General features: G+C 42.5%; 1 protein-coding gene across 2 annotated transcripts in view; it reads right to left on the bottom strand.

Moving 5' to 3' along the window:
- Window positions 1–674: 674 nt before the first annotated feature.
- The window catches only part of stxbp4 (syntaxin binding protein 4), a 53,851-nt gene continuing 40,866 nt past the window's right edge, over window positions 675–13,659 (bottom strand). Inside the window, exons 20-22 of one of the 2 annotated variants that reach the window (XM_037756012.1) lie at window positions 10,363–10,499; window positions 3,069–3,126; window positions 675–1,207 (exon numbers count right to left, since the gene is read on the bottom strand). In XM_037756012.1, coding sequence (XP_037611940.1) covers window positions 1,048–1,207; window positions 3,069–3,126; window positions 10,363–10,499 — 355 coding nt within the window. In that variant the 3' untranslated portion in view covers window positions 675–1,047. Of the gene's footprint in view, window positions 1,208–3,068; window positions 3,127–8,808; window positions 10,207–10,362; window positions 10,500–13,659 lie in introns of those variants that run through there. The other variant, XM_037756013.1, reaches the window with a different exon arrangement.

Genomic DNA, 13,659 nt, shown 5'->3' with positions numbered 1-13,659 from the left:
TGTATTTATTTTTTTAATGAATTTTTAAATGCATTTATTTAATTTTGCATTTATTTTTATTTGTGTATTTATTTTAGGATTTCTGAGTTTGATTACTAAGCAACGCCCCCTCATCTGCATAATGAAGCAGAAATGCAAGAATTAAAATGTAAAAAAAATGTATCAATAAATGTATAAAGAAATATAGAGATAAATAAGTTTGAGGAAATAAATAAGTGGTGAAATGGAAAAGCATGCATAAATAAATAAATGCTTAAACACATAAATAAATAAATACTTTTCAAAATAAATAGAGAATAAATAAAAAAATGCAAAAATGCAAAATAAATAAATAAATAATGCAACATAAATGTAAGTTTTGGCCTTATCCTTGCTGGCTCTGGTCGCCTTATCTGATTGCTCACCTGTGTACCGAACCTCGTTTGGCAGGTAAGACCTGCTCTGTTCTGAGTCGTGCTTTTGAGTCCTGTTTTTTCTCCGTGTTGGAACAGATGATGGTTTTGTCTAACGTTAGTTGCCATTAGTGCATTAAGTGTCAAAGAGCAACACAATCCTCCCGCTGAGGGAACATTATGAGTAATTCAGAGGTCTGGAACCGTCCAGCAGAAAACATCTGGCAGACCGAATGTGGAAAAAGATTTATGAATGGAGTCTGAATCACTGATGAGTTACAGCAGAAATGTATTCAGAAACATTTCACATTATGTCTTTAATATCACGTTTACACCTCGGACTAAAGGAGCTTTACGACCAGGTAACAGAACCGATGGAAACCAGCGTCCAGTAAATCCTCATTCAACCTGTTCTCCTGCTGAGACCCGCTGACGTCGTTACCATGACAACATTACAAATCCTCCAACAAAATCCTCCGTTTGAATAAAGTGATTCAGTGTATTAAAGTTGAGTTAGTGAGAGTTAGTCTGTTTTTACTAGATCTTTCTTTAATGAATAAAATTTCTCATGACGTCTTGACGAATAAAGAAACATAATAGATTTATATTATGACGACTTTATAGACGGATTTACTAGAATAGCTTTAGTGGGCTGTCACATATCCGTCTCGATGGACCGTCGGTCCGTCGTCTCGCCGTTGCGCTCCGCCTTCAGCTCTGAGGTCTCCGGCGGTGGCGGAGGACCTGCGGCGCCGCTGCTGCTGCTGCTGGTCGTCGTCACAGGGAGGCTCCATGATGTCGTCTGGGTCACGTGACTGAAACACACGACAAGACGCTCGCTGGATGTTATTGATCACCAAACAGACGGCATTTTCACCCTCAAACTGCCTCGGCTATTTCTTTTCCAGAGGTGTAAATGTCGTCATGGGAGGTTTATGAAAGTAGGATACTTTAAGTTCATTTTATGAAGTAAACTTAAGTTAAGTTCAAGTATATTTCCCAAGTATGTATTAAGTAAACATGTCACAAACGTCACTAAAAACCATGTGACAATCGTCATGTGACAAATGTCATTAGTGTAACAGCGGTCTCATGGTTAAAAGGCCTATAGATACCACGACATTCCACATGTCATTTAACGTTTTCACGTGTCATTTGTATGCCACGTAAACGTCTGCAGTTAAGAAAGAAAAACACTTAGTTAGGGTAAGGGAAAACGTCATAGTTAGGTACATAAACGAAGTAAAACACGTACGGAAACAACTACGCAAAACACGTCACAAACGTCAATAAAAAACACGTAACAAACGTCACAAACATAACTTATAAAACAAAACAATCAAGAATCAATGGTCGTTCTCTCTTTTGATTCTACGTCACTAACTCTTGCTGTAACATTTATACGTGGATGTGTTTACATCCCCGTCAGTAGGCTATAGGATACATGGCGTACACATGACACGAGGAAATCAAGAAAGCTGTTCTTATTGCACGCTAAACGCCTTGTGCATTATCGCGGCATTCATACGCCTTTACATGCAAACGGGCTGTTTGTAGGGTTGTTGAGTTACTTTAGTAATGTTTTAAGTAACATTAGTGACGTTTGTCACGGTGCTGATGTTACGTTGATCCGTGATATTTTTCATAAACCTAACTAAGTGGTTTTATTGTCTGAACATCTCCGTGACCATTTGATGGTAATGACGTGGCGTTAAATGTGAAAGTGAATAGCCTAAAATTGTGTTCTCATGACACGTGGAATGTCTTTCAAATGTTGTGCTATTTCAGCCCGTTTGCACTAAAAGGCGCATAAATGCCACGACAATTTAGCAATAGCGTTTAGTGTGCAATAAGTAGGCCTTTCTTGATTTTCGTGTGTCATTTTTTACACCTTGTATCCTGTACTGACTGTGATGTAAACACATCCGTGTATAAATGCTACGGTAAGAGTTAGTGACGTGGAATAAAAAGAGAGAAAGACCTCTGATGGTGGACGGGTCCAACAAAAACCAGACTTATAACCAAGAGACCCGCGTTTGAGACCGCTGTTGACCGCTGTTTTGTTTTCTAAGTTATGTTAGCGATGTTTGTGTCGTGTTTTCTGTAGTTGTGTTACGTTGTTTCCGTAGGTGCTTTACTTAGTTTACGTACTTAGTTTACGTACTTATTTTAAGCCCAACCGTAATGTTTTTCATAAACCTAACTAAGTGGTTTTGTTGCCTGAACTTCTCGACGTACAAATGACACGCAAAAGGCTTAAAATGTGTCATCCTGACACACGGATTGTTAAAATGTCGCCTTCCCATGAGATCAGGTTGGTAATTTAACTACACAAAATACCAATATGATGGAAAGATGAATGAAAAGTGTTCTCCCCTGACACCACACTTCAGATTCTGATGACAAATAATCCTGTAGGAGGTCATGTTTATATTCAGGACAGTAGTTTCTTAATAAAATGTAGTATTATTGTGCAACTGTATGGAAAACAAGTGAAACCAATAAATACATACTGTACTATTACTTCTCATGTTCATTTACACATAATTGTTATTTTCAGTGTCTGTTTAGTGGACGAGTCCGTCGGGTGTTCGTAGTTTCACCTCTGATATACATCATAAACTCCAGGAGGGATAAGTTGATATTTGGGGCTGGAAAATGTGAGCCTGCTCTTACTTGATGTAGTATTTGGCTCCGTCTGCAGTGTAGGCCTCCTCCCAGCCGTAAGGAAGACCTGCAGGAGGAAAACAAGATGTCATTAAAGTATTCAGTGGATTGTCATGTTTAATGCAGCTTCACTTTTCCACTTTTCCACCACGTTGAGATCGACGTTAATCAGGCCAGCGGATCGCCACAAACACTCCTCACACATAGATCGGGTTTTCCCTGAGGAGCTCCAGTATTACAGGAACCAGCGTGAGAGGATTCCTACTCTACTTTTCCACCGTATCGCTCCCATCTCTCCACTTACTGTACGAGCTGCAGGACGAAGCGTCTCTTAACCCCGTTTCAGAGAACAAAAGGGGGCCAAGTTTCAATTGCTGCCCCGCGGACATCAGCTCGTAAACTAAAACCAAACGTTTCACACGTCCAGAAAAGAAGAGTTGTGATGAATGGTGTATCAGTGACATGCTGACATGATATATGATAAATGATATGTTATGACAGGTATGATGGATCCAACCAACCTATGACATTCAGAGATATTGTGCACAGAGCTGTGGGTAGTGATGAAGTTTGTTGGACGTGTTGTTCATCACTATATAAACGCTCAGACACATCATCAACATTATGAGAAATGGAAGTTCCCACTATAAACTGACTTTGTGGCCGAACAACCTGGCCCATTGGCATTTGCATCACAGCCCTTGGCGTTGGCATCATGACAATTGGCGTTGGCATCATGCCCCTTGGCATTGGCATCACGCCCCTTGGCATTGGCATCACGCCCCTTGGCGTAAGCATCACTTTATTTTTGGCATCAAAACCACTAAAATTATGCCAAGGGTAACTACTGTATATATAGTTACCCAACCCGGTCTCACAAGAAGGCATATAAATACCACAATATCAAATGGACATGTGCATGTCATGAGGACGCATTTTAGCGTTTTCACATGCCATTTGTACACCACGCAAATGTTCACAGTTAGGTTCAGGCAAGAAAACTATTTAGTTAGGTTAAGGGAAAACGCTAGCTTAAAATAAATAAGTAAACTAAGTAAAACACGTACTGAAACAACTACAGAAAAGACGTCACAAACTGCGATAAAAAACATGTGACAAATGTCACTAACGTGACTTACGACCCAAAAGGTATAGTGGCTAGAAGGGAGCACGCAAACTGGGGAAACTCTCGCAAGATGGTTAAGGTCAGGATAGGTCGCCGGGCATGCGAGTCTCGCGAGAGATTTTGCAAGTTTTTGCAGATCTCAGATCTCAGATTAAATTTTGCAATTTGCTGGCTCCCTTCTAAACACGACCAAAACAAAAAAACGGTTCAGGCAAGAAAACCACTTAGTTAGGGTACGGAAACAAGTACGGAAAAGCAACATATTCTCACTCCCAACTCGTCAAATACCGCCGCTTCGTCAGTGCCCCTCGGCAACGGAGACCGACGCTCTAGGTACCCCTCTTGCATTACTTCTGGACGGACCAGTGACGGCGTGTATAAACGCTCATTACAGCTCATTAGTTGAAATTCCGGTTCTTCACATACTGTTGCTAAATGGCGCCTCATTGCGTCGGTTTGTGATGCCGGGGGGGCGCTGAAAAAACGGCAACGTTTGACGAGTTGGGAATGAGAACGGATCACTTTTCGGTCGCAGTAAACACGTCTTAATGAAGTGAAATAAACAGAAACACTTGCTTAGGTTCAGGCAATAAAACCACTTCAGTTCGGTTTAGGAAAAAAGGACATGGTTGGGTTTAAAACTACTACGTTAGTACAGAGACAATGACGCTGAAGGTTGTGAACATGGGACATGAACGGTATTGGATGCCCTGGGAATGAGAACGGGCTGGTTACTCCCGTGGTGTTTAACCCTCGTTGACACTTCTGCAACTTTTTCTAAACTTCAAGCTTTTCTTTTAATGTGATATGTGTTTTCAGGCGTGGCAGTATGGACGGAGATTAATACTGAGACGGCCCTAAAACACTCGTCTGGACGGAGATGGTTTTAAATGGTATTAGTGGATGTTTCCTTCGACCTCTTTCACCGTTGATGAACCTTTTCTAGAGGAAGTCAAACGCTCTCCCGTGTCCTCTCCGCTCATCTCAATAATCTTCATGTACGTACACGGAGACAACAATGTGGTTCTCACCGCTGGAACAAAGACACCCGACCTGAGGCGGGAAGCTGCTTTGTGTCGCTGTGAATAACAAGCTGTGAAGCTCCGGCGATACATTTCACAGACCGGGTTTCACGCCGTCAGTCTGAGCGCCGCTGACAGGAGGGACGAGAGGCCGGTGTCAGGTGGTCCGTCAGAGAGTAAAGAGTAAAGACCGATCGCTCACAGGACTCAAGAAGTTCCTGGAAAACCTGAATCTCTAGACCGGTTCGTACCGCAGAGACTAGACCAGACTACAGAGAGCTCTAGATCTCATGTCAGGGATATAATAGTGATTGGTAGAGACAGCCGGCCTGAGCAGCTCCACAGTTATCAATTTACAGATTGATGTTTTACAGCAGAAGTCTGCAGACATGAGGACCCTACCGATGTGTGACAGTTTGTCTGTTTGCACGTTAAACTGGAATAAAGACACTTCAGTCTCTGTGGGTGTGAATGTGTGTTTCCCTGGAGACGCTTTCTGCAGCCGAGGACGTATTCAATCAGTCGTGTGGTCACTCTGAGCAGCACCATCACTAACAGACACCGGCAGCTCGGTGTGACCTGCTGTGGAAATATCAAAACAATCTCCCACAAACGTGCAAAATATGATGTAGTCTAAGGAAAGACATTAAAACTAGTTAAATCCACTCAGGTGTTCCCAGTTAACCCGTCTGATGAGACTCCTCTCAGGACGTCTTCCTGACCGAGCTCAGCATGCTGCAGGTCAGCAGCTTGTTAGCAGCTCGTCAGCTTGATGAAGCTCACCTGGTCCCTCCAGGTGCTCTCTGTCTCTGTCTCCGTCTCTATTCCTTCCTAGAGACACATCCACCCTAAAACACTGTCTTTAGGTTCTGCACCTTCATCACCTCCACATCAGGACTCAGGTATTCTATTCATCAGGCTGATAGAAATTTTTTTTATTTTTAATTTGTTGTTATGGCAACAGAAACACAAAGATCCTAGCTGTGATGATGACAGACGAACCCAAAGTTAAACACCTTCTACCTTCAAATAAACTTTATTCACACTGTGTCCGTCTCATTTATTTATTTATTTAATATAAACTTTATTCATAGTGAAAAACAACAGTAAATGAACTTGCTAGTGTTCGACTGATATGAGTTCATAAAGGCTGATTTATTTATTCATTTATTTATTTAAAGACAACTAAAGTTGATGTGTAGTTAAATAAGAAACCATATCTAAATGTGAATGTTAAAGAGCTGCACGGTGGTTAGCACTGATGGTGATTATTGTTTGATTATTGCTTCAGGTCACAGAGGCTGATTTCTTCGATGTGTTTTGTTCGTCTGGAGTGAAAATATTCAATATTCTGCATTATTAATGTTCAGAGTTCAGCAGGTTTGTACTGATGATGATGTTTTTATTATTCAACCACCGTTTTCTGTCTGGTATTAACCCCTCGGTTAACAAAGATATCACTGAGCTCTAATTTTACTTCTATCATGTTGGTTGAAGCTCTGCAGACGTGCACTCTGCAGACGTGCACTCTGCAGCTCTTTACTCCAACATGAATCAAAACTCAGTTTTCTTTATGTCTTCCACACAGACGTAGAGAGTAAAGCTGTGTTTCTACTCGACTCTTAGCACCTCTAAAGGTCACAATCTGCAGGTTTTTATCCACTTATTTCTAAATGTTATGAGCAATGAGTCATTCATATTAAATCATAAATAGACGCTGTTCCATTGAAAGTTTTTTTATTGTGTAACGTTAATCAGGTGGAGAAATACGTTGGCCGTGAACGTGTTCCATGAGGACCCAGACGGGCTTTCATCACAACCTAAACATTATAATAATACTCTGGGTCGTAGCCGAACGGGAGTTCATGGTCGTCATGGTAACAGGGGTCCGAAACGAGCTGCTGGATGTGTCTGAAACCTCTCAGTCTGATTGTTTACCGTGCAATCTGTCGCTGTGTGTGTGTGTGTGTGTGTGTGTGTGTGTGTGTGTGTGTGTGTGTGTGTGTGTGTGTGTGTGTGTCCTGCTGATCATATTAACTGGCAGCGAGTGAAGAAGACAAAGGAGCTCGTCTCCCAGGCAACCAGGGCGGTGATGAAGACGAGCTATAGGTTCACATGTAATGAACACACACAGCAGACGTAAACAAGCTGAGATAACCTGGATCAGACTGACCTAGTTGCTGTTGCTCCTCCTCCCCCCCCCGCAACCTCTAACAGGACATTGTGAATGTTGGAGGACGTCTTCCGTCTCGCGGCCTGTGGTCCTGAATCACGGCTGTTAATTATGTAACTGGCGCCCACGTCCTCCCACTGATGGAGGGAAATTAGGTGACTGTGTCATAAAAACCCACAAACTGTGCTGGAAGACCTTCAGCGTCAATTTAAAGAATAGAATCACATTTTACTGGAACACACGAGTCCGTCAGTCACTCTGTTCGCTCAGTAGCTGCTGAGATTTGAACATTTCATCTGAATTGAGCTCCTCATACTCCTCTCAACCACCCAGAGGAAGAGAATAACGTTACCTTAAGACTACATACTGTACCTACTGGCTCCGTCAGGCTGCTCACACACACTGCCACGATAATGCTCAAGGTGTTTAGCGTGCAATAAGAACGTCTCAGATCATGTTCTGGGTTCAAATAAGTACGTTTACTTTTGGTTCCGTGTTTGACTTCATCCACCCCAACCTATCCCGACTTTGATTATTTGTGATACGTCAAAACAAACGTAATCCAGGAGAAAATACGTTCCCTTGAAGCGAAATTGACGACGCAGTTTCAATGTATGGGAACGTCATTTTTAGGAGACCAGGCTCCTAACCTAGCTTTGGTTAGTCCGCTGCTTCAGGTGTTGCCACTCAGAGTTTGTTTGAGAAGTAAAGACAAACAAAAGCACCGGTTTTAGTGGAAAGAGTGTTTTTGCGTTGATTTGACTATTTCTGTTACGTCACAGGTCGGTTGGTCGGTTAATCATTTTCATCCCTGCATTGTTGTAAGAAAACTCAGCCTGTTCCCATGAAAAGGCGTATAAATGCCACGATAATGCTCGAGGTGTTTAGCGCGCAATAAGTACGTCTTAGTGACGTAGTATAAAAAGAGAGAAAGACCACTGATGGCGGGATGACTTTTAACCAGGAGACCGTTGTTGACTGGCGTTTTGTTTTGTAAGTTACGTCAGTGATGTGACGTGTTTTCCGTAGTTGTTTCTGTACATATTTTACTTAGTTTACTTACTTATTTGAAGCCCAACCATGATGTTTTCCCTTAACCTATCTAAGTAGTTTTCTTGCCTGAACCTAACTGCGGATGTTTGCGCGCATAATGTCTGTGTAATGTCGTGGTATTTATACTCCTTCCTGTCAAACCGGGTTGGTTCGTAGCTATACCTACGAAATGCACTGTAATTCGTATATATCCCTCAAAATCAATCTGGTAAACGAGAAAACTCTCTTTCGACTAAAACTGGTGCTTTTGTTTGTCTTCACTTCGAGGGAACGTATTTTCTGGATTATGTTTTTTTTTGAGGTATCACGAATAATCAAAGTCAGCGTAGGGAGGAGGTGGATGAAGTCAAATACGGGACTCAGGAGACTCAGGAGATCGTTCGTTTCCTGTGTGAAATCAGAAATACTTATTTTAACTCAAAACATGGTCTTTTACTAAACCCAAAAGGTAGAGTTGTTGCCTAAACCTAAACGTAATTGAGAAAGCAGTTTCGAAACAGCAAAAGCACCACAAGCGAATATTTAAAACACACAACGTTGATGTATAAATGTTGATATGAAAATGAAGGTCTTTACAGGTTATTGAAATCGATCTAACTGACTAACTAACTACATCCAGACTCTTCCAGCAGCTATAATCTGTGAAATAATCCAGAAATGATAACGACACAGCTTCTAACGGCTGCTCCTCTTCACAAAGAAGAACTCACGATATGTTTGTTTCAGAATATTTACTCAGAAAAAGGACAAACAGCAAACAAGTCCAAACATGATGAGAGCGTCTAAAGCGTCCAATCAGGCTGGAAGTGTCCCGTAATCATTGCTGGTGTCACACCACCGACGGCTGCATTCCCATATGAATGTTGTGGTTCCTTGACCTCCGTCCTTCCTTCCTGACCTCGTGTTTGGAGGTTTGTCAGGATGATGCTTCTAGTCTTTGATTTGTTGGCTATAATCTAAAGCACAGACACGAGCATTCAGCCGCTCCAACACAAAGCTAAACATGGATCAGATAACAGAGAGTCGTGAGACTGACAGAGAGCTACTGTGAGTTATTGTCTAAGTTTAGCTACCGTATGACGTTTATATTGCTTGTTGAATGAAGGTTATGTGTTGATGCTGAACAGATTCTAGAGGTTGGGTAGAATCTAAAGGACTACACCAACGTTTGGGAGTTTTGTCCATCTCTCACTTCACCGACGATCTGACGAGTGTTTTGGCACTGTGATTCTGATGAATGCTAACACGTTTAGCCTCAGTAGCTTGGCCGATAATCTTAGCTGACAGACTTTATGCAACAGAACTCTCATCACATATTTAATAAGGTGACCAAAAGATTTAAACGTTCATGTAGTCCGTCTACTTTACGATGGTCTCCTTCCTGTGTAGTAACCTCAAAAGATGAACTGATTGTTTCCATCAATGTTTTCAGATAAAACTGCAGTTTGAGTGACGAGCGTTCAATAAAAACATTACGTTTTCACGCTACAGCAAATCATGAATTTGAATATGTACAATGAGTGCACCTCGTGCATTTCTTCTCCACATCATTCAGGTTAAACCACTGGAGTAAAAGTGCTGTTTAGTTGGTGTTGACTATTGAGAAGACGGTGTTTCATGCAGAGTTAAGACATGAGTCCATTGCTAGCAGATACTGAGGAGGAGACGAGGAGTTGTCAGGGAACAGAGAGAGTTTGGGTTGACGGTTGGTGGTTGCCGTCCTGCAGACGTCTCCGAGTCGTGCTGACAGTGGCGTCCTCTAGAAGGTCAGCACTGCAACGGGGAGGACAGTTAACTGCAGGTTGGCAGGATCACTTTGGTTTCAGCTTCATCCGGCGGGAGTCGCATGCAGGGCAGCACAGAAACAGGGAGGAAGAGGAGGAGGACGTGCAGACCGGCATGCGTGGAGGGCGAGCAGAGTTCACTTACAGTCGACCTCCAGGATGGCTCTGACAGTCCGTGTGAGCTCCTTCGCCTCCTGGGCGAGCGTCGCCGCCGTCCAGGGACTCTTCTTGTAGCGAGGAGGGAGGCCTTGTGACGAGGCTCCGACTTTAACGTCTCCGGAGCTGCAAAATAAGAGAAGGATGAGTCAACAGTGAAAGACTATGACTGCATACAGCTACAGATGGAGCCATCATGGAGGTCCCCGAGAGAGTTAATGGACCTACATGATGCCTTCGTCTCATTTTTACTTGTCGCTAGGTTTTGCCAGATAAAGAGTTGGCGTAATGTCTGGAGCCTCTGTTTCTTTCGTCAGTCTTTCTGAAAAGAAGACGCCCCTTTGCGTTGGCGTCAGGTGCCTTGGCGTTGGCATCACGCCCCTTGGCATTGGCATCAGGTCCCTTGGCGTTGGCATCACGCCCCTTGGCATTGGCATCAGGTCCCTTGGCGTTGGCATCACTTTATTTTTGGCATCAAAACCACTACAATGATGCCAAGGGTAACTATATACTGTATAGTAACTCAACCCAGTCTCACAGGAAGGTGTATAATGTGTCATGAGTACACATTTTAGCTGTTTTGCGTGTCATTTGTACGACGGGCAAATGTCCGCAGTTAGGTTTAGTCAAGAAAACCACTTAGTTACGGTAAGGGAAAACATCATGGTTGTGCTTAAAATAAGTACGTAAACTAAGTAAAACACATACGGAAACACGTCACGTCACTAAAAAACATGTGACAAACGTCACTAACGTAACTCAGAACAACTGACGTCACGCTATTAATAGTACGTCACTGCTCCGACCGTGGAAACAGTTAGTTGAAAGCCCAGTTCGTCACATACTGTTGCCAATGGGCGCCTCTGTGCGTTGGTTTCCGATGCCGAGGGGAGCTGACCAAACCACGGTATTTGACGAGTTGGGAGTGAGAATGGGTTGATAAATTCAACCTAATTATAGAGTTGACCATGTTAGTTGGTGAATAACTGACCTAACAATAAAATATTATTACTAAACCACTGCTGGAAAAATAGATTTATTTTTAATAGGTTTAATTAAAAAACAGAAGAGTGAAGTTCTGTTTGTAAATGAAAGATGAAGACAGTAGCAGTTGTTTATGGAAGGAAGAAGGTTTGATGGGATTCTGTAGTTGAACTGTAGACCATCAACAGACTAGATAAGACATAGTGGTTCCATAAGGAGGTCAGACGTTGTGCTGAAGTCCAGATTATTAAATTCATTCATTAAAACAGATTTCTTTAGATAGTGAGAGCGTCTTTCATGCAACTCTTTATTTATCCATCGCTGACGTCCAGATGACTAATGGCTTTAATGAGCGTGATATTTAAAGTCATTAACTGGGAGTGAATGAGCAGCATGGAGACTTTTATCACCGACAAAGAGGAGCGACGCCTCGCCTGCTGATCCACTAAACACAACCTACATTTCCTGTTACGCGTGGCCTAGAAACAGATGGACGACAGGTGAATAAAAAACACAAGCAGGGGGTCCCGCGGTTATGAAAGACGTGTGGAGGAGGACGCGGTGTCCCACTGACCTGGACTGGAATAATAAAAGGAAGCCAGGCAGGAGGCGTCACGGCCGGGTGACTTCATAAACACGACCAACAGACCTGATTTACAAACGCTGACTTACACAACCGAGCAGAAGGTGCTGATAACTCCCTGTTATGCTTCACTAAGTACCGGATCAGAACTCAATACGGCAGGAGGATATAGAGCAGGAGACATCACAGGGTCACAGACTTCACCGCTTAAAATATACTACTAAAGGAGAGGAAAGTAAGAGAGGAACAACAGGGAATGAAGGAGGGATGAGAGGGAAATGATTAGAGAAATGAAAGAAACAAAGGAACGTTATAAGGAATGAAAGGTTTAAGGAACGGAGGAAGGACAGAAGAAAGCAAAGAGACTGAAAGCAAAGAAGAATAGAGTAAGGAAGGAAGCAAAGAAAGGGAGGAAGGAAAGAAAGGGAGGAAGGAAAGATATAAGGAATGAAACAGGCAGAACGAAATAAAGACAAAGGAAATAAATTATACGGGAGGGAGGGAGTTAAAGAAGGAAGCAAAAAAAGGAAAGGAAACATATAAGCAATGAAGGACGGACAGAAAAAAGTATGTAAGTAAAGGAAACAGCAGAAATGGAGGGTGGACAGAAGGAAAGAAGGAAAGGATGGAAAGAAGTGAAGATGGAGTAAAAAGAAACATGAGGTTATAAGAAAAGAATGAAGCATAGGAAGAAAGAAAAGGTTTAAGGTCTCAAGGTAGAACAGAAGGAAAGAAGAGAGGAAGGAAAGGTTTGAGAAAGGAGGGAAGAACGATTGGAAAAAAGGAAGCAAAAAAAAAACTAAAAGGAGAATGGAAAGAAAAAGGAAAGAAAGATGGGAAAGATAAGAGAAGACAAGGAAGGACAGGAGCAAAGACTGAAGAGAAAAGAGAAGGAGATTAATGCCATTGTTCCATTAAAGTAAATATAAATATTTACTGACGTATTTTATATCGTAGAACAAAACGTTCAAATCTCTTCAGCTGGTGTTATACAGTATAGACCAAAGACTTTATTTCAGACATCTAACTAAAAACCCCATTCACCTCCAGACGAGGGAACAGGAAGTATCCTCTTACAACGGTCCGTACCAAAAGTTATTCCTCATCTTATGTGTTTTCCTACGACAATGCCTCAACTTCCACTCCAGTCTTTTCAAAATAAACTTCACAGGAACCAACTTGGTTAGGATTTGGAAAAGATGGACTTGGTTTGGGCCAGAAAGCTGCTCAGTCTGGATTCGGAGGGTAAACTTTGATCTCTGATCAGAACCAATGTTCCAGTTCAAATAAGAGGAAAAGATGAATGTGTTAAAATCACTCAATGCTGGTTTTCTTTCTCTTCTTTAATGACGTCACATGTTTCTACAAGACTTGATTGGTTTATGATGATGATGATAGATGATTGATGAAACATCTTTCTTCATTCTTCACCAGAATCCAAACGGCGGCTGGTTTGACCTCCGTTAACTGAGCACCGAGAGGTTAAACCAAACACGTGACTTAGAGACAGCTGTTATCTGACCTTCCAAACTGAAGCACCGAGCAACTCTTCTTTATTCTTCAGTGGTGTGTTCAGTGACCTCACGCTGTCAGCGCAGGTCGAGGCGTTTCATAACGCCGCTGCGCTGACGGTGTGAGGCCATTAACGGGAGCCGACCGCTGGCCTACCTGGACTGAAGTGGGCCAAGCTGGACCACTGAGGGCGAGTCTGAACTAAAG

Source organism: Sebastes umbrosus, chromosome 20 (assembly GCF_015220745.1).
Source record: "Sebastes umbrosus isolate fSebUmb1 chromosome 20, fSebUmb1.pri, whole genome shotgun sequence".
Lineage (NCBI taxonomy): Eukaryota > Metazoa > Chordata > Actinopteri > Perciformes > Sebastidae > Sebastes > Sebastes umbrosus.
Note: the sequence above shows the minus strand (reverse complement) of the source record. Positions and strands in the feature narration are given on the sequence as shown.